Raw genomic sequence first — 25,231 nt, forward strand, 5'->3', positions numbered from 1 at the left:
CCCAGAATAATCTTTGAGTTGGCTAAATTTGAAAACATGCCATCCATTTTGTAATGGTCGCAGGTCAAATGACATCTTTGGATAGCGGTGCTTTGAAGCATTGGCACGGTCACAAGGTGGCAAGCCGCCAACTGCAACCTTGGCCAGTGTTTACAAAGTCGCTTATTGAATTTCCAATTATAAGTAGGAGAACTAGCATATGTGAAAGGAAAAATCCCAAATCCCCATAGTTACAGCCAACGACCTAAATTCTTAGATCTCCAATGCGTTTTTGGGTTGTTTCCGCATGTTGCTGGGCACGATGTCCGATGATTTTATCCACGTGCTGAAAACTTCTTTAGGAACTGAAGCTCCCTGACACGTGGAGTCAAACGCATCGCGAAACACATCAGAGTTATGCAGCACAACTGCGACAACCTACTTGGTAGTACAATTAATATTTCTTCTAAATATATATATACATCAGGTGTAAATATATTGTCCTGGTCTTGATAAAGATTGGGTTCTTTTAGATATGTTTTTTATCCATTTAATTGCTTTTCTATCTGGTTTGTTTTGCTCAAACTGCACTTTGTGGAGCAAAAATCACATTAGAATCTCAGTGACTGGCAGTGTTGTTGATTGTGCCCTGTAGTAGCTAAGAGATCGAAAGCATGTTTGCCGTTACCGGTGTCGCGGAGAGACCACGTCACGTTTCATTTACCCTTTGCTATTTTTGTCCAGTTTAAAATTATTTTTACTGTGATGTTTACATGTTTGTAATGGTTGCTATGGAATGCATTTTTTTCGAGACTTGTGAAGGTTCAAACGAGTTCCGTACGTGAAGCAGCTTTGTATTAACAGGTGTACAAAATAAAATGGTATCGTTGGTATTGTATTATGAAGCCTTTTTGTTTTTGGATACACACCCTGTGTGGGGATTTACCATTGTATTTTATCTTTTTACATTTGGCATGTACATGTGTAGTGGTTCGCACGAGGGAGACAGAGACTTCTTGGAGGCAACACGTTGATGTACAATAAGCCCTAAAACCACGAATGGAAATAACTGCCCCTTCCCAGCTCCCCTATGGAGGTGTCTCCTCCGGGCTGGCTAACCCTCGCTCACACGGGGTGGCTATCTCGGACCGGACCCTGGCTCAAGTCTGTGTCCTGTAGTCGGGCAGGTCTTCTCTGGGTGACGGCTTCTGTCTTCAGTCTTGCAACAGCTGCCGGACCCGTTCAGGGGTCCGGCTTAGTTTGCCAGTCCCGGGGCTTCTTCCGCCCCTGGCCACACCTCCCTTCTCGAGCCTTCGAGAGGGACCTGGTCCCGTGGTCCGGCCAGCCCCCTCCTTGGGGCCCCTTGGCCGTTACCTCCGGTCACCAGGCCTTCGGCAGAGGTCGCAAACGGGTTTTGATTCCTTACCCGTACCCGGCCGCACCAGGGTCGCAAATGGGTACCCGTTCCCTACCCGTACCCTACCCGAAATGAGTGACAAACGGTTACTCACCAGTGACTCACGTCCTACTCGTACCCGTACCCGGCCGCACCAGGGTCGCAAATGGGTACCCGTACCCGGCCGGGTACGGGTACCCGGCTACCCGTACCCGGCCGGGTACGGGTAGCCGGGTATCGGGTAGGGTACGGGTATCGGGTTACCTGGTTGCGACCTCGGGCCTCCGGGTTCACCTGGAATGCCATGGCTCCAGGTGAACCCCTTCGCCCTCCCTGGCGCTCTCGGCCCCAAACCGCCAGAGGCTGTCACTGCATGTGGCTGGTGTGAGCCGCGCGCATCGGGCCTCACACAGGCCGGCTTATGCCTCATGCAGTTGCCTCCACCGATCCCACTACACATGTCCAGCCTTCGTTGAATCTCCTACTGGATGAGGACTTCCCTACTCTCTGTGTGGGTCATGGATGTCCCGTCACCACACTGATTATTGTGGACTGGTGAAGGTGGGGAGTATAGACGTGGATGCATAGCAGTGTACTACAACATACTCTTTGGTTCTTTCGGTAAAGTTACGTAGGTAGAACACATAATAGATCACGACGTTATACTACAACAATAGATGTTGCTACCCTGTTGTCTGCTAACACGCACTCCCGCAGAGATCCTGATACTTGATAATCTCTGTTGATGGCCCTGAGCCAGTGGCAGAAAATCCACATTTCCAAGTCAAGGGTCAGCATCTTCACAGAATAGGCATCCATTCTCTTTGGTTCTTTCGGTAAAGTCACGTAGGTAGAAAAATAAAAGATCACGACGTTTCGATCGCAACACAAGCAATCTTCATCAGGTGGAACAACCACAGCAAGAAAAAACTGCTGTTGTCCCACTTGATGACAATTGCATGTGTTGTGTTATTTAATTTTTCTACCTACGTGACCTTGCCGAACGAACCAAAGAGTATGGATTCCTGCGGTCACGAAAGCTTCAAATCAAGACCGAATAGGCATCATTGACGCAATTCGATGTGGCCTTAACGTTCGTAGAGCTACATCGTAATTAGAGCGGCAATTGAAGTCGCTGATCAAACAAAGGGAAGAAGATCTACAGCCAGATAGTGGGGATCTTGTACATATGCTGTTCATACTCTTATGTTTTTTCGGTAAAGTCACGTAGGTAAAAAATTAAATCACAACGTTTCGGAGGCAACACAAGTCTCCGTCATCAGGTGGGACCGTCACAGCTAGATTTAAGGCCAGCGTCTCGAGAAGCTGTGACTTCTTGTCTTGTTGTCTGTTAAAAACTCTAACAGATAGGTGAAATTCCTGGCCTTAAATCTAGCTGTGATGGTCCCACCTGATGACGGAGACTTGTGTTGCCTCCGAAACGTCGTGATTGTATTTTTTACCTACGTGACTTTACCGAAAAAACCTAAGAGTATGAATCCTTGCAGTCACGAAAGCTTCAAATCTAGAAACATATGCTGTTCACCAGATTGTGGTGATCTTGTACATATGCTGTGCACCAGCTTGCCAGATCTGTGACGGTGTGCGGTGACCTCGGCGTAATTGATCGCAATGAACTCTTGCTCACTATAGAGCAGTTGGTTCTCAACCGGGGGGTAAGTGGCAATGTCCCAGGGGGTACGTGAGCTGATTTATAAACGCGTGAAATCGCGTCATACACGAGAATCATTTGGCGCACATTCGCGTATGAATATGTCGATATAAAATAACTACGATAACATTTAAATCCAGATGGTAACCTCGGACGGTATAAAAGACCTTTCTAAACGCATTGATCGTAAACAATGCGGGTTTCCAAGAGGAACCATCGAGCGAGAATAAATGACGTCGTGCAGAGCGACCGTTGAATTTGTTTTTTTATTCGCTTGCAGCTACGAGCTAGATAGGATACCTCGCAAAATTGACATTTGATTAAATATTGACGTTCATTATTCATACATTTATTTCTCAGAACCATTTTGGGTCAGGCAGGGGGCTATTCGGTTTAAACAAAATTCAACAAGGGGTGGTACAGGAGCCAACAAATGTAGAGAACCTCCAATTAACACGGGTGGCTACGTACGGTGCGAAAGAAGTCCAACATACAAACATCTACAACAGCCATTCGCCACCAAGTGGCGGTAACGTCACCACGGCGCCTGTGCCAGGCCAGGTGCACTTCGAGGCCACGTGAAGTGTCGAAGGCTCGCTGACACGAGGTCACGGGGCAGACCTTGCAGGTGCTGTGGGTTGGCTGACTGAGATGACCGGCAGATGCGCCACCTGTGCCCCCCCCTGTGCCAATTTGCTGCATTTTATCTGCCCGGCTCTCCGCTCCGCTGTGTATACAGACGTGCATTGCGGTGTTAGCCAGGCAACCATCGCTCAGCTTGAATGGCCCAACTTACCCCAACCAATCCACCCCGGCATTTCATTGTTTCAAAATGCTTGGGGGATGGAAACATTTTGGCAACAAGCCCATGAGCTTGGAGAGGCAGGGGGTAAGTAAATATTGGCGCAGTGGCACTGTAAACTCGGATAAAACTGCTCAGTGGGGCTTACACCGATTGCTAAATCGCCTCCACCGCCACAACAACAACAATAACATGCTCCTGCACAGGGAAGCGCATGTTTTAAGTAAACTCTGGGGTTATCTATCACATTACCGGCTCTAACTGCACCATAGTTCAGCCGCAAAGATGTTTCATTTGCATGTGAAAATGCCCTCTCATCGTGATAGGTTTTTTACCCTTTCAACTGGTACAAAAACTGACACCTTTATATAAAGGTGTCAGGATGAGAGGGCATTTACACTATGAGACCTCCTTTACCAGTGGCAAAAATATAGTGATAGGTTTTTTACCCTTTCAACTGGTACAAAAACTGACACCTCTATACAAAAACTGACACCTTTATATAAAGGTGTCAGTTTTTGTATCAGTTGAAAGGGTAAAAAAACCTATCACTATATTTTGCCACTGGTAAAGGAGGTCTCAGTGTAAATGCCCTCTCATCGTTATGCAGATCCCACCAGTTCCAACAACAACAAAAACTGCACGTGTGGCAATCGACTCAACATTGAGAAAAAGTGGGCGACAATCAAAAGAGGTAGCAGGGAAACAGAGACACAAGTGTCGATTGCTTGTCATTCGTCAGGCACAGTCGTTCATATTCGCTGCTGCAATATTGCCCCCCGAGGAGCCTGCTTTTACACGACGGGCATCTGTTGCGGTGTGGTGCCGAAAGAGCCACGTGCTCTCGGAAGAGTGAGGCGGGTGAATGGTATTAAAGGTCAAGCATTGTCGTGTGGCGGCGTCCTTACACCTTGTGCAGTACGTCATACGGCCAGTGTCCCCTGCTCCAAATAGCAATGGTTGACGCTTATCTGCAACGGGCAGCACTGAACCAGTGAGTGACATCCCACACTCAAACGACAGCAGCCGTCCTCACTTGTGGATGATTGCAATTATAAACGCAGGGTGCTTCAAAAATGATGTCAACACTTCTGAGAATTTGCAACAATACCACAAGAAATGTACCTCCGAGCTCTGGAGAAGATTCCAGGCACGTGTTGACAATGATGGCGAACAAATGGAGACTGATTTTTTGAAGCTATTAACATGCATTTGTTTTCATGTTGCAGTGTGTTATCCGTTCTGTTTTCATTGAAAACGATAGTCCCATATAAGTGTTGGCATTTTTTTGAAGCAACCTGTATTTATTTTTTGTGACAAATTGGTACCCATTTTATTGACTCCGGATAGATAATGAGCTGAGTCGACCCACGACCAGGATTCGAACTCGCTTTCGTACAATTAAAGAGGCGAGTGCTCACCTTAGGGGCCGTCCATAAATGACGTCACGCACCTATGGGGGGGGGGGTCAGACATTTGTGACGATGTGTGACGAGGGGGGGGGGGTGAGAAATGTGACGTCACATCAAAATGCGCAACTTTAAATAAATATAGACAACACGTTCTACTTAATTAAATAGACTTTTTAATAAATGTTTTCTCCTACAACATCAGAGTTCAGCGCCACATTAAATACGCACTACAATGACAATAGTTTAAAGCGATATGAAGCATGTTTTATTTTCAAAATGCAAATATGGTTTGGGGGGGGGGGCAGAGCTTTGTGACGTCATATTTGAGGGGGGGGGTCTGACTTTTTGTGACGCCGTGTGACGAGGTGGGGGGGGGGTAAAAAATCGTCCAAAATCGCGTGACGTCATTTCTACACAGCCCCCTAACAGCGAGTGCCACCTGAGCCATTTCTCTGTGACGAGATGCTTGCGGTGCTGCTGCTGCTGCTGGCGGAGTTTCTTGCCTGTGAGCCAAATGGCCAGGTGTGGGGTAATCCGGGTGTCGAAGGGGTCAGCGATGATGCATCAACGTCCACAGCTCAGTCGCGATTCCGGTTTGAGAATCCACTGCCTCAACGCATGGCGCTGCCAAAGAGTGTGCAACATTTGGGAATTGCCACTGATCCAAAGTTCTCGTTCTGTTCCCAGCTACTTCAATCCGTGTCATTGTGGAGAATGTAATTATGACTACTGTATATGGATTAGAGAATGTAGTTTTGCATCAAAATAGTGTCCATATCAGTTGAATACGTGGAAGCGTATTATTAAGTAATACATCTCGCAATTAACATTTCCTTATAGAGGAAACACAATAGTTAATTGATTGTCACTGGGTAGTAAGTTTTATTTCGTAATTGCTTATGCCTAAAAAGTATAGAAAATGGCTATTATTCCCCACAAACTTTGCTTTTGTGACCAAGACAGTGATATTTAGAAATGTACCTATTTTCAATGAGAAAACAGGCGAATTTGTGTCTTTTCGTTCACATAAAGTCAGAAAAAAACAACATATTAATCAAAATTAACATGTATTTCTACGAAAGTAATACAAAAATGACTACAAAAGATTTAGAAGTGAGTCGTTTTTCGAGATTTTTGATTATACTGTAAATCGCTTTTACGAACCAGCCCCCAAATGTAGTCTCCCATCATGTTCTCGTTTTACTGTCCTTGGTAGTGGCGTTCAAAGTCCAGTATATCCTGGTGGAAGCGCTCGCCTTGCTCCTCCGAGTACGCTCCCATGATCTCCTTGAATTTATCAAGATGAGCATCAAGGATGTGGACTTTGAGGGACATCCTACAGCCCATTGTGCCGTAGTTCTTCACCAGTCTCAACCAGCTCCACATAGTTATCGACCTTGTGATTGCCCATGAAGCCACGAACCACTGCAACAAAGTTGTCCAAAGCCGCTTTCTCCTTACTAGTGAGCTTCTTGGGGAATTCATTTCACTCCAGAATCTTCTTTATCTGTGGTCCGACAAAGACACCGGCTTTGACCTTTGCCTCAGACAGCTTAGGGAAGAAGTCTTGAAGGTACTTAAAGGCTGCCAACTCCTTATCTACAGCTCTGAAAAATTGTTTCATAAGGCCCAATTTGATGTGCAGTGGTGGCATCAGCACCTTCCGGGGGTCCACCAGTGGCTCCCACTTGACGTTGTTCCTCCCCACATATAACTCGGTCCGCTGTGGCCAGTCCCGCCTGTGGTAGTGCGCCTTAGTGTCCCTGCTGTCCCAAAGGCAAAGATAGCAGAGAAACTTGGTAAAACCACCTTGGAGACCCATCAGGAATGCCACCATTTTGAAGTCTCCGATGACCTCCCAGCCGTACTCATCATACTTCAAGGCGTCAAACAAGGTATTGATGCTGTTGTAATCCTCTTTGAGGAGCACCGAGTGAGCCAGGGGAAGAGACGGGTACTTTTTACAATTATGGAGCAGCACGGCTTTGAGGTTCCTGGACGAGCTGTCAATGAAGAGGTGCCACTCATTCTAGTTACAGGCGATTCCGATTGCCTCGAACAGACTGGTCACATTGTTGCAGAAGCAGAGCCCATCTTGACGGGTGAAGAAGCTGCAAAAAGGTTGGTGACGCTTTCTCTGATCTGCGACTTGCACACTTTCATCCAACAAGTTCCACTGCTTGAGCCTAGACGTCAAAAGCTCGGCATTGCACTTGGTGAGACCAAGAGCTCTGATCAAGTCGTTGAGGTAGTTTTGATTGGGGTAGTGTGGGTTTCTCTATTCAGCTCCACCTCTGAAATTGTCATTTGGTTATACAACGACTTCCTCGCTCTCTGACTTGCTGCTCTCATCGAAAGACGGCTGCTCTCTCTCCGGAGGAGTGTGTACGGGGAGTTCATGGCAGTGTGGCACCGGGGCGATGGATGAAGGAAGGTCCGGATACGTGATAGCAGGTTCATTCTTGCCAGTCCTACGTTTGGAAGGGTCCACCATGCAGAAGTAGCAGTTGTTTGAGCGGTCAGTGGGTTAGCCAAATTCTTGGGATAGCGAACTTCATGGCTCTCTTTTCCCCTCTGTACCATCCTACAAAAATACATTTATCTCACCCATGACTAATGTGTAAGAGATTCTCGCAACATGTTTCATATATGATAAATTTTTTCAATAACATTGAAAATTGTAAAACATTTCAAATTTCAAACTTTTACAATTTAAATCTTTTTTACAAATTTTATAACATAAAATTCCGAGCAACAATTGTCCATCTAACCTTCCAGAGTTTGTTTGCATTGCTCGCAGGTGAAATGGGGTGCCTAGGGTTTGTCTTGATCCCTGACAGGCATGCTTCCACAGAGTACTTTTTCGCTCTTGTCTTGATAAATTGGCCGCAGACATAGCAAAATGCGTCTGCCGGATGCTTGCAGCCTCTTGATGCCATCTCAGAAAAATGCAGATATGTATCCACTTAGGCAGCTGGAACTAAACTGAACTGGTGGGCTTAAGGCCCCTGTATTTATACTATTTATATTACTGGAAAGTTCTAGAATGTTCGAGAGATTACTCCAAGTTTACTCAGCACTGAATCTATCTGGAATGTTCTGGAAAATAGGTAAATTTCAAAATATCACTGTCCTGGTCACAAAAGCAAAGTTTATGGGGAATAATAGCCATTTTCTGTACTTTTGAGGCAAATGCAATTATGAAATAACACTTACGACCCAGGAAAAAAAATTGTTACAGTGTTACTAATCTTACCTATAAAATTCATTTTTGACTGTCTGTCTGTCTGCGCATGCGCGCTTGCGAGGGATTTGGCTCTCAAATGGTGGGGTATACGTAAACAAAAAAATTCAAGCTACCACGCCGTAAGGCCCGCGGTGGGCCTGAATCAATGCTGTTGAGATGATGCACTCTTCGAAGGTCAAGTAGCTGATGAGATGTGAAAAATGCTTTTATTTTGAGTATGGAGAGACAGATAACAGTACGTGCAGGAGGTGTATTGTCTGCTTATTAATATTGTAGTGGGATAAATTCAGGCACACAACTGGACTTTGGAGGCAACACTATTCATTATCTCAACACAATTGGCAACTCTGAACATTAACAGGATAACGACATAGGGTGGTAACCACCGTTCCTAACTTAGCGAACACACGGGGATACTACATTTCTGGACCAGAGACCGAGGATCGTAGATGGTAGCTTCATCCCAGAGTTGACCCAGCAGAACAGCAGAAACCAGTAGGGCTAATAATTAATAGGTAAGGAGTTTGCTTGGACTGAATTAATACTGCTGAAATTATGCCCTCCCAGAAGGTCGTTGGGCTCAATGAGTGTGTGTAACAATTACTTTTATCTTTACGCAGGAAAAAAACAAATACAGGGACTCCTCTACTTATGAACGAGTTAGGTTCCAGAGGTCTGTTCGTAAGTTGATTTGTCCGTAAGTCCAACTTTACTCCTGTCGATTCCAAACATGTTGTACGGCATGTACACTAAACACGTGGAGTGGCTTTAAAAGTTGTATAATCTCTTGTAGATGTTAATCCCACCGGTCTTCACGTTCTGCAGATGTTGATGCCACTGGTTCTTCACATTCTGCAGATGTAGATGTCACTGGTTCTTCACGTTCTGCAGCTGTAGATGCCACTGGTTCTTCACGTTCTGCAGCTGTAGATGTCACTGGCTCTTCAAGTCCTGAAGATGTAGATGCCACTGGCTCTTCGCGTTCTGCAGATGTAGATGCCACTGGCTCTTCACGTTCTGCAGATGTAGATGCCACTGGTTCTTCACGTTCTGCAGATGTAGATGCCACTGGCTCTTCACGTTCTGCAGATGTTGATGCCACTGGTTCTTCACGTTCTGCAGATGTAGATGCCACTGGTTCTTCACGTTCTGCAGATGTAGATGCCACTGGCTCTTCACGTTCTACAGATGTAGATGCAACTGGTTCTTCACGTTCTGCAGATGTAGATGCCACTGGCTCTTCACGTTCTACAGATGTAGATGCCACTGGCTCTTCACGTTCTGCAGATGTAGATGCCACTGGCTCTTCACGTTCTGCAGATGTAGATGCCACCACCGCCATCTATTGCGCGGCGGTTGAACTTACGACTCTCAGTGCAAACGGGCAACTGGACATAACGGACAGGTTTGTTCGCATCTCTGAAAGTTCGTAAGTTGAACGTTCGTAAGTCGAATGTTCGTAAGTAGAGGAGTCCGTGGACAGAGTCTTTGGGAAGGCGGTTGTGTCATTGACGAATGTGCTGAGCTGTTCTCTTTTCAAGAGGTAAGGGGCGGGGCTATAATGAGGAGGGCGGGGCTTATGGAGACTGGGCGGGGCTTCGGTGGACTGGGCGGGGCTAGCGGCCGCAGACGATAACCACCTAACCGTATCCCTCCGACGCTACAGCCACTTCACTCACTACACAGCGTCCGACGACGTCGAAATCGCACGCCGAACGCCTCGAAATAGCGCCGGCCGACGCGAGCGGCTCACGCTCGTGCAAAAGCGGCGCGATGACAGCGACTATATTCGCTCCCAACGGCCCGTAAAGGCGCCCGAAGTCGGGACTATTTTCAAGTATCGGAGCGAAAGGTAGTGAACGAGCGGGGCGCCGCCATGTTGCGTCAGGCCTCGGCTTCTCGCGCCTCCCCTCGGCTACTCGCAGGTCGGGCCCTCGCTCCCCGCGATTCCCCTCCTCAGTGCGTCGCGAATCTGCGTCCGAGCGAGCTTGAGACGACGGCGGTGCCGCGGGTGTGCTGCGAGGATGAGCTTGGCTCGAGGTTGCGTCTCGGAGGGCGGGGGTGGTGGGGGGAGGCCCTCCAGCCTGGTCGCCGCAGCGAGGTTGTGTGTCGCTCCCGCCCGCAGGGGAATTAGGAAAGTTCGTAGGCTCCAAGCTGGTGTTAGGCCGCAGTTGGTGTTACTACCAGGAGGTGATGGGTTTCTTAGTTTGCGCTTCTTCAATGTTTAGTGAAATGCATCGCCTCTTGGATGATTGTGCATTCATTTTAGCCAGTGTTAAGGACGGCATTAAGGAGGGTTGGTTCTGTTTCAATGCCATGCAGTGGGTTGCGATTCGTGGTGTTTACGTGTGGAGTGCGTTGTGGTATTGTGTGTGTGTGCCGTATATTGTATTGTATTGTGTATGTTGTGTTTGTGTATGGAGTATTGTGTGATCCTGAAATCTATGTAGTGTGGTTTGTGGTATGTAATTGTATGTATTGTCTATTTTCTGGGTTCACTTGGATACGCTGTTGTATTGCGTATTTTACGTCTGTGTATGGAGTACTTGTACTGCGGTATGTTGTGTTCGTTGGTGAATATTATGCTTGTATAATGTATACTTGTAGTGTGTTTTGTAAAGTCTGTATGTGTGCTCTGTAGTGTGTATTATGTTTGTTTATGGAAAACGCTGGGGGGGGGGGGTGTCTTGTAGTGTGAAAAGGCGCTTTTTCGCTCCTCTGATTCCTCCAGTATACATACATATTCTGATTCTGCGTGTATTTGATGTGACTTTATTCTGGTGTGAGTGGGTTATTTTTATATTTTATTTATTATTTTATTTACCTACGTGACTTTACCGAAAGAACCAAGAGTATGGGTTATGTATGTATGTAGAGTGGTCTGTGCAGTGTAATGTATTTAATGTGTGATGAGTTTTTTATGCGTGTATTGTGTGTTTATGTATTTGCGTGCTGTTGTGCATAGCGTGTATTTTTGTACCTTTTTTGTGTGTGCTCAATGCATGCGTGTTGCGTGTAGTGAACTTTCTCACACTGCCCAATTCAGATTCAGAAATGCAAAAATACGTTACGGGCGCGTGTCTTTGCATCTAATCTTCGAAAGGCTTTTCCACAATCACCGTTCATCCAGTTAATTGCATCCCCACAGGATTCCTGTCACCGAAACGCAACCCCCCACTATGACCCGACGCCACCCACGTTTTCCCGATAGACGTCACGTGCTCCATCTGAGATGGCCCCACACCTCAGTGCTGTACTTTTTCTCAAGGCTAGTCGTCTCAAACGTGCTTCGTCACAGTGAAGATCCTCGTGTATTTGTGCTCATCCTGCTGATGTACTCTTCGGTGTTTTATTCGTACACGCCGTGTATGACCACGAAGTACATGACGAGTGTGTATAATGGACGTGAATGTAGTGCGTTGTGTTGAATTCTATATTCTGATTTATATGTTATGCATTTTGAGTATGCATATAGCATGTGCAGTCTTTATAGCGTGTTGAAACTGCTGAGCTACTAATATATTTATAATACGTTGTATAATGTGTGCATAATGCAGTGCGCGTATAAAATGTGTATCGTTTACACCAAGAATAGTGTTGATTGTGTATATTTTGTGTTCTCAATGTGCACTGTACACCATATATAATTAGTGTGTTCTTTTGCGTGCATAAAGTGCCCAGTACAATGCGTGTATGGTGTATCTAGCACCCTTTCTAGCCTCACGTTGAATGTGTGATGTGTATGGAGCTCTACCTGATGTCTGCCCGTGGTACTGCACCTTGCCCACGTGGCTCTGTTGTCATGTGAGGCACGTTCTGTTTGCGTCCCACGCGTGGCGGACAACACCGCCTTGCAGTAAGCGCAGTGAGCGGGGGACACGCCATATTCACCTTGTGGGGATTAGATTAACGCGGCCAATTTGTCCCCAGAGCTCATTGTGCAGGTGGTGCTTTTGTTGTGGGTTTTTTTCTCCTCTTGAGAAGTTGCTCCGTGGTCAAGTTGTTTACCTACCCCACCCATGTGTGTGGCGAGATGTTAACTGCCTCGCCTGGCATACAAGGAGGTCGTGGGTTCGATCCAGATCCTCACGCCTGCGGTTTATTTGGAGTTGACATGTTGTCTCCCCGTGGTCGTGTGGATTTTTCTCCGAGTTCTCTTGTTTTTTCCCCTCCACATTTAGAAACGTGCGATTCAGAGTATTTGGCTACTATATATTTCCACGCGATAAGCCACTTCGTTGAGGTATCATTTGTGGCGAGGTCGTTTCTGAAAAATCTCAGTAGGCCTTTCCTAGTAAAATACAATAAAAAGTTTAATAGTATTTAGTTTTTGACTGATGCTTGGGGTCAAATTCTGAATCAAGAGTCTTCTTGTGAATAAACAATGGGGTGGCATTCTTCTGCATTAGCAGCCCACACTCATTGGTGTAAATTCCACAGTACAATGGTGGTGGCCAGTCTCTCCTAGCATGGTGGCCAGTACTGACTTGGCACAAAGTGAGTTATGTCCTCTTAGAAAAATTTGCTTTAACTATACTACTTTATAAATGTGCACCTTGTGCGATTTGTCGGTGTCTTTATGTGCAAACACATCTTTTGTAATCTTGAGCTTGTGGTGAAGATTTCACATTCATATGGGAGGAGCAGTCTGTCCACAGCATTGTCACAGTTCAACTCCCTGCACCAAGTGACGCAGCCTCACAGCGTGTAGCACTCATTGGTACTGACCCTTGAGGAATGAGGATGTTTTGACTGGGAGCCTGCTTGTCTTCCAGCTTCACGGGATCCAAATTAATTAGACACATTGTTGTTTGCAAATGTTCTTTATGCCTTTAAACATATCATGTGCATTGTTGTAAACATATTCTATCATTATTTTCCTTATTGCTTTATAATATATAACTACAGTTAAATAATGTTTTTATTTTCTCAGGAAACTTGTGACAACTTTTTTCACTTTCGAATGTCAGCATGATTTTTCTTTTTTCCCGGTCATGATCCTTTTCTGTGATTGAAATGCAAAGTGAATGTTTGGATTAGGAGGTCATGTAAGAAGTATATTACACTGCAATTTCATAAACCACCAAATACCCTTGTAATGGTTTTTAGACTAATGGCAGCTTGTCAGAAATTATGATTCACCAACTGCCCTTGTTTACATAGGACAGCAATAAACAAATTCATGGTGATGTACTTTTATACACTTAATAAAATTGCACAATTTTCAAACGAATCTTTTTAAAATTGTATTTCTATGTTGTTAAGTTACATGTGATTTTCAAATATTTGAATATTGCTATGACTGACAACACGGCCGTTTTTTGCAAGCACCACATCACAGGGTCTTTAACGTTTTTGTTTAGCCTGCTGAGGTCACACTTTGATAAGCATTCCTGTACACTTTCTGCGATTGAAATGACGTTAACAGATTCATTGAAACCACCACTCTTGACAAATTGCTAAGCGTAAGGGGTCCAAAACCCCTGCGTTCCCAAACATTCACTACCAGAATATTTAATCTTGCACGAAAGCAAATCTCATTCATTTTAAAAGCATGGTCCTCCTACAGACAACAATGTGGGCGTGCATTTTACGCTGCAAACCACACACACATTTAATGTGGTGTGTAGGACATCACGTAGAGTATTATCACTTATCGCGCTTGCCCCTACACTTTAAACGGTTAAGGAAGAGTTTTTTCCAGTTATTGTCCAAATATTAACATTGCAGCCTTTCAGGCGAGTAACGATTCACTCTGCAAATATCATGAATTGTCACAGTTCAGCTTTGCATTTCTCATTAACAATCGATTCTTATTTGTCCATGAAAGTAAATGCAGCACATTTAGTTGGTGCAGAGTTTGTTAAGCAGTTATAATCTTCAAATTCATTCATATTCTTTCCTACATGCCCAATTAGATGCATAAGAAACTTTCTTTTCATGAATTGGTAATGTAATATCCCAGCTTTCTTCCCATTCTTCACTTGCTGAGCTGGTACTGTAGTAACATCTAAAGTGGTCATTAGCTGGCTAATTGTAATGTCTCCTTTTGTTCACTGCTATTAGTTCGTATTTTAAGTTGACACTGCTTTTCCACAGTTTGAATATCAATAGTGGAGTGTTTTGTTTAAATGCATTCTTGTGTTGTGTGTACAGCCTTAATGCGTCATGAGAACTGCTCTCTTGGGTTCTCCAGTTTCCTTCCATACGCAAATCACCCAGTGAAGGAATTGGCAAAACATAATATTGCAGCATCCTTCTGAAAAGGCGTGTAGCGAGTCTTTCTTGAAAACGTCACTGCTTATTGCGGCGGCGTAAACGTCCGCTGTACGCAAGCATCAATTCTGTCTTCTTCAGGGCAATGAAGGGCTGTGGAATCAACCCTGTAGTGTTTAACAATTGGAGGGTTGTAACATTTGTGACCTTAAATGGACATGTGTGTTGAAGAGAAGGTTAAAGGAAGCAGTTGTGTTTTTTACACCACTTGGTACACGTGACCTGGTCAAACGTCGAATTATCTCTGGTCATATGAGCTTTGCAGTGGCATTTTATCTTGGTATGCAGCCCAGAACCAAGCGTTGGAAATGTCATGATACTGTGCTAGGATTTAGCCTCGACATAAGACAACTAATGTTGACTTCCCACAAATTTGTAATTATTTTATGAACCCCGGAGGTGTCTTATTGAAATTTTTACTCGCAGCTTTCCCATTCCGAGTCAAGCTCTGTAGCCAGAGCATCGCTTCATGATGCCCGTGGACCACCGTATTAGTGCCCAGAATACTTAGTATATTGATGGTGAATGTAAGGGTGTGTTTATGCTGAAAATAGTGTTTTATTGGCATTACAGTCCGTCGGGGATTCAGAAGAATTGTATTGCTCCCAAGTGGAATGGTGACGCAAAACTTTTGCAGACAGAGGCAGTACATGCAGACATTTCTTAATCTTTCCACACACATGTTCACACATCTGTAAACAGATGTGGGATATTCATATTCTTGGTTCTTTCGGTAAAGTCACGTAGAAGGGAAATAATAAAACAATAAAAATAAAAGATAATAACATGAAATTCTCACGACGTTTCGGCCACAACGCAAGCAGCGGTCCTCAGATCTTAAGACGCTGTCTTTCCGACAGCACTGTTTCTTCACCTGAGGACGGCTGCTTGCGTTGTGGCCGAAACGTCGTGAGAATTTCATTTTATTATGTTTTATTTTTATTTTATTATTTCCCTTCTACGTGACTTTACCGAAAGAACCAAAAATATGAATCCCTGCAGTCACGAAAAGCTTTAAATCGAAATTCAGATATAGCATGTTAGGGGGAACTTGGAGAACGCATTGTTGTAAAGAGTATCACATTGCGTTTACAGAGGTATTCAATCATTGCTGGAATTTGGCATAGGTATGGTCGAGTCTGCTTATAACTTGTAAATCTGAGGACCCAACATTCTTTAAGTTGTGGCTGGAAAAATTATTGCTGGAGGTTAATTGGTGGCTTGTACCAGACATTTACCTTGGATTTCATTGGTTTGCTGGACTTGTGATTGTTATTTTTGCCATATGTTTGGGTGTCTGTGGGTTTGTTAAGATGTAGCTGCACGATTATCTGTATTTGTTGCCATTTATTTTGTTATTTCTCGAGATATTTCCTCGTTTTTGTATTTCCTGTTTGTGGTTTTAAGTGCTTTGAGATGCTGTTTCCGTGATTTAAGTGATCAAAATATACTGGAATCCTTGTGGTTATTTGAGTTTACAAAGCATCTAAATACGGGAACATTTCCAACATATGCTGTTAAATGAGACGCAAACACTTGGATGCGTCTCCCTGGCCAAAGCAGAGTAACTTGGCTATGTTCATCTCCTGTTGGTCAGCATTGAGCTAGGGCCGAAGATATTCCACATTCCCATGACCAGTCTCCCAATAATACATCCACTGTTGACTTTCCACAGCGGCACGAATATTTTTCAACAACGGAGAATTTACAATGGGCTCGAGGTGGTTTGTCCAATTCCTTAATGAGTCCTTTACATGTGGGAGGAAACCAGAGCCCCTCGAAGTCACACATATGAGAGGATACGGCCTTAAATGTCTTTCACCGATGGATCAGGAACCCACTTGCTGTACTGCAATATGTCGCCTGGCTTGAAGCTCAGTGGGTTGAGTCTCTCAGCTCATTACTTTGTGGCTGACCACCCGTTTGCATCACATGTGTATAGTCAAACTAGTTCATGAAGCCCGTCTTTGCCAGAAAAAAAGTTTTCAATATAAGAATTAACCTGATAGGATTTTTTTTTTATCCACGATCAGACACTAACAACTACTAAAATTTGTATTGTTCCGCAAAAAAACTGTTGTTGACGACTTGATTCAGCTTGTTATATTTAAAGACGTACCCATCGGAAACCGCTCAATTCAAAGAGTCCGTTATTTTTTATTGGAAAGAACACAAATTTATGAACTTAATACTCTGAGGAGAACCTCTTATCTTTTACCGTTTTTGAATTATTCAGATTTTAACGTACTAAAATGTGTATTTTTTTTGTTTCAAAACCGTTTGAATCCGAAATATCTCAAAAATGAAAATATTGAATGATGGTTCATGTTTATGAGGCACTTAAAATCGAGATTTGGGTGCATTGAAATGGAAATCTCGGATTTCCAGATTGTTCCTGTTGTTTGCGTCCTCAAAGCTACAAACGTACTAAATTTCAGCTTTCTACCTTGTCGGGAAGTACCCAACAGGTTTTTGAGACCTACATGAAGGTCTTTATTTATATCGATGACTAGCTTTCCTACCCGTGGAAAGTACCCACATGGCAAATTTAAAGTTTGTAGCATGTCGGGAAGTATGCTAAGCATTTTGAACAGACACAAAATCACAACTTTGCCTTTTATATATGGAGATGAGAATACGCGTCTTGAGTGGATGTTGTGCAATAAGCGAGCGGTAGGTGGCGCCTTTAGCACACAGATGACTGTTACGTTGCAGGATCCTCCCCTGCCTCTGACACGCTTGCTGCACTCTCCACAGCACTACGCGTCGACCAGTTCACTCGCTCTCACACACAATTCAATGAATTGTCTTGCTTTGGGTTTGCATTTCCTTAAAAAATGTCTCGTATAATTGTTATTGCCTCATTTGAATAGTGTTTGCTTAATTTGTCTAACTGCAACCGCATTTAATTTTTTGCTATTTAAAAATGGAAATTCTTGGATTATTAGCAGAATAATTTATTTTAATTAATTGATGAATCAGTACTCGAGGGTTCTTGACAAGCTAAACTTTCATAGATCCAGCTTGTAGCTCAGGTGGATCTTTATCTGTTATTCCTTTTGAATTCTGTTTTCCAATAATGTGAATTGTTCTGTACAAGGTCTAGTAATACTTTTTATTCAAAGGCACAATGTAAATTTGAGCTATTATTACTGTGTGTGAATCAATACGTTATTGGTAGCTCTTTAAATGTATATATGTGTGTGCTCGTTCATGTTTAGGGGCAGTTGTCCCGGGCCTTCCAAAGGTAAAATCACACTTAACATGAGTACCGTGTGCAGTGTGTGTAAATATACACACAGGGGAGACAATAGCAGCTAGGAATGGATGGTGGAAGCTACACCACACCCTCTTGCACCATACTGGCCTTTATAGGTGCTTGCTCACAGCATTTTGCTCCATCAGTCTACGTAGTGTACACCGGGAATCTTCGTATTTTGCATATGTGTGTCCGTGTGTCTTGACGTGTTAGTTGTATGTGCCTGTGTGTGTGCATTCCTCAAAATATGGCCTGTTGTGTAGGTGTACCTGTCTATAGTTGTCAGCTTGTTTCCATGTGCACACATGCCTGTCCATCTATACAAGTCAGGATCTTTGTGTAAAACAACGTGTGTGTGTGTGTGTTCATGCTCATGTGCCTATGTGTGGTGACAGCAGTGGGGTCCGGCGCGTGGGACAGGATGTGCTCGGAGGGCCACGGCTCCCGACTGACTCCCAGCACTGGCATGTCGGCCAAGGAGCTCTGCGAGACCGACGACCTGGCCACCTCGCTTGTGCTCGACCAGTACCTGGGCTTCCAGACGCACAAGATGAACACGCGGTGCGTGTGTGAATGTGTACACGTGTGTGTGTGTTCAACCCATTGCACCTGGTTCTTTTGCGTGACCTCCTTCCAACGGGCCTTCGACACTTCACGTCGTCTCAAAGAGCACCTATAACATATGCACAATTGCCATGGTGACGTCACCCCGTCACTGAGTGGTGAACGGCGATTGTTGTTACGTGTGTGTGAATTATGGGGAGCTGTTGCGCCATGATTAGCTAACTGCTGCCAACATGGGTGAAAACTATCTGAACTGGTTGTGGTCCTCCTCTACGTCGATTCAGGCTTACAAGTATATCCATGCGCATTGTGTATTAAACATCAGCATTGGTGGAGACAAAGGCATCCGGGCGTGGTTCTGGCCTCGCCACCCCCTCAGGTGCCATGCTGACATTCATAGGTGCTCAATAACAGCATCTGTCCCTACAGCTTGTGTAAGCTGCACAGGTTATCGTTTGTCTTTATTGTATGAAAGTGTTTGTTTGTGTGCTAGGTGATACCCCAGAACTAATTTAATGTTAAAACGGTCTCTTGATTCTCGGGCATTAACACGGAACTCGAAGAATCCTAAACTTACCTTAGTTTCTATTATGTATGTTGAACTTCTTTCGCATTTTTCGTGGCCAACCGTGCTTATTGGGAGGTGCGGGGGAAGGGCACAAACTAAACATGCAAAAAAATAGCTCAAAAATAATAATGTCTGCTGTGCACAAGGTCCCACATGCCATCACCGACTTGTTGAAAAATGCAAATTATCGACGTTGACGTAGTGGTACAGTCGTGCACGTACTGCACGACAATTTGTTTCAACTCCCGACCCTGCACATCATCAGTGACCAGAAAGTATATGAACCTGTACCGGTCAAATTTAAGTTGACTTTACCTATAACGGAAGCATGGTGAAGTGAGAACCGTGGGGAGATGGGCAGTAGTTGGGCATGGGAACTGGCCACACTGCCCTGCCAACCTCGTGTCTTACTTTGCCCTATTCAGCACAGGCAAACATCACCTTCCCCCACAGTCTGTGTAACCGATACGGAGGATCTTTGTCTTTGTATGTATGTATGTGGGGAGGGTAGTGTAGCGGTTCGCGCGTTGCACTACGAACCCAGCAACCCGAGTTCGATTCCCGCTCTTGGCCAACATTGCTAACGAATATCTGAACTGGTCCTGGGACTCCCCTTAGTCGACTCAGCCTCAAATGAGTACCTGGTGCGATGTATAAACATCACTGGGGACTCAAAGGCATCCAGGCCTGGTGCTGGCCACCCACCCCCTCCTGTGGCGTGTCCCTCCTTCACAGGTGCTCGCTAATAGCACTCGCTCTCCCGCAGTCTGTTAAGGCTTTTGTGTGATTCAGTGCATTAGTACATTTTTCAAAAAGCCTATGAGTGGTGAGTGCATATATGCATATGAGAGCGTGACTGTTCGTGAAAGTATCTGTCTGTGTGCACAGCACAAATCCATGCACTCCAGGTCAAGCTAATACAACAGAGCCATCGTTCACTTCTGCGATTGTGAATTTCACACGTTCCCGTCAGCAGTGGTGCTCACTGAGACAGGATTCTATTTATATCAGAAATGTCATCAGTGCCTGGCAGGCAAATTCTGCAGCCAATTAATGTTTGTGCTCTCCTCACAGTGTCAGTGTCATATGCAGTTTGGCGCCCATGCTCTCAATCGTCTTATCAACGGGCAGTTGGTTCTATTATTAGGAAGTACCTTTATTACACACATCCTTTCACAGTGTACAGGCGGATATCAATGTTATCCGTGTATAACTATAAAAGTTGAACTCACAATATTCAAAAATCAATAAGCCATGTATATTGTATAATTGTTAATTCAAATAAATTTTTTACCAAAATAATACATAAAGCGCATTAAACTTAATTCAGGTGTTCTTTAGGATTGTTTTTATTTGTGCCTATTTTAGGCAAAAAAAGTCCGGTATCTGTATTAATAGCAATGGGGAAATTGACCCATGCGATGCGTTACAACAATTTCGCTAAGATGCAAAAATCTGGCCCGGAGCTTTTTTGCTGAGTTTTTAACCGTTAAACGTTCATACATTCATATGCCTTGATGCAGGTATATCATCACTGATAACCTTCTGCTTTTAAAACAAATTGAAGGTCTCATACTGCTATTGTCAAGGAGGCGACCTGACATTGCTGTGAATCGGTGAATGCTGCCTTTGCAGTTAAAGTTCTCTTAGCGAATATTACTATCTGGAGCTCCGGATGAATTTGCTTAAACTACAAATCTCCTGATCCACAAACCGATTCTTCTGATTTTTCACAGTTTTTTTTGTAGCTCAGAGAATTCACTCAGAAGTGGTCACACAACCAATACATTCACCTTATTGTCTAAGTTTATTCAAAACTAGGGGTAGTCATAATAAAAAGTCTGCTATTATTTGCATTTGTTTGTGCATAAAAACACCGTCCCTCTCGCATAACTGCAGTGTTGCACTGTTTGTCTATCTGTGTAACCCATGGAGACATAGCATGTGCTATCGTCATTGAGTCTACGTGACAGAAATGTCGCATTGGCAGCCCGCAGTTTTTCGGGGACATAGCACTGTGGTGTCTCTCCAGCCGAAGTGCTGGCTGGCATTATCTTGTCATGTTTTGTAAATTACCCTTCCGTCACAGGCATTTTTAACCCGAGCACAGGCTGGGTGGCAATTATCTATTTAAACCACAATTCCACGAAACAAACATCCAACCTGAAATACAAAAATACCCTTTCTTGTAGGTTGTTTGTCCTGGGCTGTCTGGCACAAGATTGAGGTTTTGTTTATGCAAAAAAATATAGATTTAGCATAACAATTTGTCCCTTAAAATGTGTTCTTTCATTGATGATACATGGACTCTGAATTATACATATAAGATCTATCAACTATTTACGCAAATTGCACACAGTTATGCATGCATGCTAACATTACATTTAAACAACTGTACAAATCAGAAACAATACAAAGGAGATGTAAAAAATGAGTCAAAATTGATTGTCAAATTGACTTGCGACTTGAAATTGTGACAATTCATGACGGGTTATACAGGCCTACTTTAAAGTCACAGTTGAGCATGCCATTATTGCACTCGAGTGAAGTCACTTTAATACATCATTAGAGTGCTGCAGTGGTTTGCCTCGCCGTAACTTTTACAATATTTTTTTGTTCCCTCATTAACAGAGCTTCAAACTCGTGTCACGCTCTCCGGGACACACAACCTAGGTATGTATCTCCGAGGAAAGAGCCGTCTTGTTTTTATTGGCTTGTACCCCTTTCAATGCGAGTGCTCACATTAGCTTTTATGCGCTTTATAGGTGTATTTAAATCACCTTTCATTGACCTACCCCTTAAGTGTGTGTGTGTTTTAGATGTAGCCCCTCTACATTACATATTATACCTAAAGTAGCTTGCCAACCTGTTTGCCATCTTTGGTTTGCCGAGGCAAATCCAGTTTCTTGTGCCAAGTTTAATTGATTATTCTGAAGGCTGACCATGGGGTACATTTCTGCTATTTCGTTGTTGGTGTGCGCTTGAGTATATATGTTCCAATGTTTGATGCTTGTATGCACGTATATCATAATGCACATCAACGACAAGTGGAATCTGAACCTTTATTCTTTATTAACTTAAATGAGTACCTGGTGCTGTGTGAACATCAGCACGGGGGAGGCAATGGCACGCTCTTTGGACATGAGTCCTCCCCACGCTAACCTCCCCCACCCCCCATATGCCATGCCTGCCTTCGTAGATGCCTTATAAAAGCCATAACTCACAAGGACGCTTGTCACTGGCATTAATATTGACTGGCAATAGTCGCTGCACTATTTTCGACATACCTCCATCACGCTTTGTTGTTTTCCTACAAGTTTCCATCGTTGCATGCAGTAAATGTGTTAAAGATTGCATTTGATGATTGCCCAAAGAGTGCCCAGTGTATCACGGCTGTACGGGTAAACTTGGTGGTGATCTTTATCCTCATGTATGTACATGTGTGTTGGGGAGTGGTAGTGTAGTCGATTGCGCACTGCACTCTGAACCCGGCGACCCGAGTTCGATTCCCGTGCATGGCTAACCTCAATGGTGAATCTAAACTGTTCCTGGGGCTCCCTCCCCTAGGTCGACTCAGCCTGCAATGAGTACCTGTTACAGTGCATGAACGTCCCAACGAGGGAGACAAAGCCAGTCCGGCATGGTGCTAACCCATAGCCCTTCGGTGCTCGTTTACAGCAAGTGTCCCCAACAGCCTGTGCATACTACATGGGATTAGGGCTATCTTTGTCACTGTTATATAAATACACACATCTTTCTGGCTGCCAACCTTAGTATGCCATACCGATGTCCTAATTAAGCTGACCTTTCTGTGTGTATGGTGCGAGGCAGGTTCCGGCCGGTGAAGGGCCGCCGCGAGGAGCTGCGCAAGGTGGCGGAGCAGCTGCGTGTGGACGGTGACGTTGAGAAAGCGTACCGCGCGCTCAGCGCCCGGGAGTGGCCGCGCAACCACCTGCTGCACAAGAGCATCTTCAAGGAGCACGTACGGCATGCAGGGCCACGCATGCACGCAGCCTGCTCGCCGGAGCAGGGGGCCCGATCCTCCTCGGGTCGATCCTAGCCCGGATCGACCACGATCTTTATAGCGAGTACTAGAGCTGGGAGTGGGGGGGGCGGCGGTCCGTGCCTTGCCAGCGGTTCCCATGAAGGGCGTTGCTGTCCAGCCTAGGACCACTCGCTGTGGGTGTCACTAGGCCTAAACATTTTAATGTATGATATGCCCTCTTAATGTTCCCCAATCTAGCCAACTAAATCCCTAACCCCAAAGGTATAAAATGGGTGCAGCAGGTTAGCACGGTTGGCGACGTACGGTGCGGAAGAAGTTCGACATACTTACATGCATAAAAGACCTCGCCTGCTCATTGAAGGTCTCTCGTGACGAAGCCATGTGAGCCGAGCCGTGTGTGTTACGAGGCTTGCAGTCACACACAAAGCCTCGGGTCACCGGTAACTATAGGAAGGTCGCAAGTTAAAATCCTTGTTTGGGTTCACTCGGGTCACCACCCCTCTGGGCTCGATAAAGTCGGTACCGCTTTGTGGAAAAGTCAACAGTGATTGCCCTATGAATAGGTGAAAGTGACGATTTTTCTTACAATGGCTCAGGATTTTAAATGGGAGATGAGGTTCACTTCAATGCTCAATTGAGTGAGAAATCACTTTGGCACATGTACACATACGGAGGCTTTTCTTCAGAGCAGAGAGAGGGCTGAAAGACTGACTGGCCAAATCTGGCCTCAAACTATAAAAATGCGTTCATTCTGCCTATTCCCTACTGAGAAGGTGGGACTGACCGTAACGTTTACATCTACGAGTCCCGTGAGCAAACAGGAGCGTTCCTCATCTTGACAGCGCCACTTAATCTCTCTCCTCTTTGCCAACTGCAGGTTCTCCGCTACCTCCGCATATTCACGGCGGAGAGCGGCTTTGAGATCCAGCAGTGCACGCGATACTCGTCGGAGAAAAACGGCGCCAAGGTGGTGGCCACGCGAGAATGGTTCGTTCAACCGTGGAGAGTTTTTGTGTGCACGCTTTTACACAGAGCACACACAACGCCTCGCAATCATCACTGTTTGCACCGGATAACAAATCAACAGGGAAGGGTGTTTGTCCATCCTCAAAATAGAGCAGCATTTAGTGCTAATTATACAAGAGCAAACCATTGTGTAGCTGTGTCATTGCTAGATTTATTTTATCTTCCTTCTGATATTTGGAAACCACTGGAGCTACGCACTTGTGAATTTAGATTGAGAACTTATTTCTTTCGAACTGCTTTTTGTGTTTAGTTTGTTATCCTTCCCCCACACCTCCGATTACCATGGTTGGCTACATATGGTGCGAATAAAGTTCTACATACATAAGTATTTATTATTTTTGTGCTGTTAATGCATTCGAATGCAATAATTAAATGAACGCAGCGCTGCATACCTATGGGGTTCGTGAAGCAAGCATCACTTTGTGAAAAGCCAACACGAGATGTCCAGTATTGTGTGCCGTATGACTGTGTAATTCCCTCCGCCTGTTTAAGGTCAGAAATGTCGATGAGAGCACTACCTCGTTCTCTCGGGTGGGGTGGTAACACGTGTTTTTGAATAGCGCATTTGTGGTGTTACTCCATTGATAGTAAAACCTGCCAGTGCTTGGTAAAAGCATTCTGTGCTACGAAGACTGCCAAATGAGTGGCTCTTACAAAGGTATATTGAGTGTCTGTGGTGTCGAATTGTATATTGAAGCCTTTTTTTTTTTAAACACGCACATACACAGCAACTTTTATTTGGTGAGATTAACATGTGCTCGATAGCTTGCGCAGTGAAAAAATGTCCCGTGCTGCACGTTGTGTGAGCGTTGGTCTCTGAACGTTTGGTTCTGACTTGATGCCAACAGCGATATTTCTTGTTAAGCAACGGAAAGCATTGCAGTTCTACTTCACGAGCCAGCATTTAAATAAATTGCTCGTTTAATTCATTATTAAGTGGAGCACCGTTTTCGTGCCATGGAACCAAGAATTATGTTTTGGATGTGGTCTATAAGTGCATATGCCCTTTTATCAATTATCAGCT

General features: G+C 44.6%; 1 protein-coding gene across 3 annotated transcripts in view; it reads left to right on the forward strand.

Moving 5' to 3' along the window:
• The first annotated feature begins 10,104 nt into the window (after nucleotides 1-10,104).
• Nucleotides 10,105-25,231, forward strand: part of LOC144936483 (uncharacterized) — a 32,844-nt gene continuing 17,717 nt past the window's right edge. The window contains exons 1-6 of one of the 3 annotated variants that reach the window (XM_078863579.1): nucleotides 10,403-10,433; nucleotides 18,006-18,031; nucleotides 18,439-18,604; nucleotides 21,807-21,848; nucleotides 23,007-23,157; nucleotides 24,059-24,168. In XM_078863579.1, coding sequence (XP_078719705.1) covers nucleotides 18,465-18,604; nucleotides 21,807-21,848; nucleotides 23,007-23,157; nucleotides 24,059-24,168 — 443 coding nt within the window. In that variant the 5' untranslated portion in view covers nucleotides 10,403-10,433; nucleotides 18,006-18,031; nucleotides 18,439-18,464. Of the gene's footprint in view, nucleotides 10,434-18,005; nucleotides 18,032-18,438; nucleotides 18,605-21,806; nucleotides 21,849-23,006; nucleotides 23,158-24,058; nucleotides 24,169-25,231 lie in introns of all 3 variants that reach the window. The other 2 variants (XM_078863577.1, XM_078863578.1) reach the window with 2 other exon arrangements.

This window comes from Lampetra fluviatilis, chromosome 16 (assembly GCF_964198595.1).
Source record: "Lampetra fluviatilis chromosome 16, kcLamFluv1.1, whole genome shotgun sequence".
Taxonomy (NCBI): Eukaryota; Metazoa; Chordata; class Hyperoartia; order Petromyzontiformes; family Petromyzontidae; genus Lampetra; species Lampetra fluviatilis.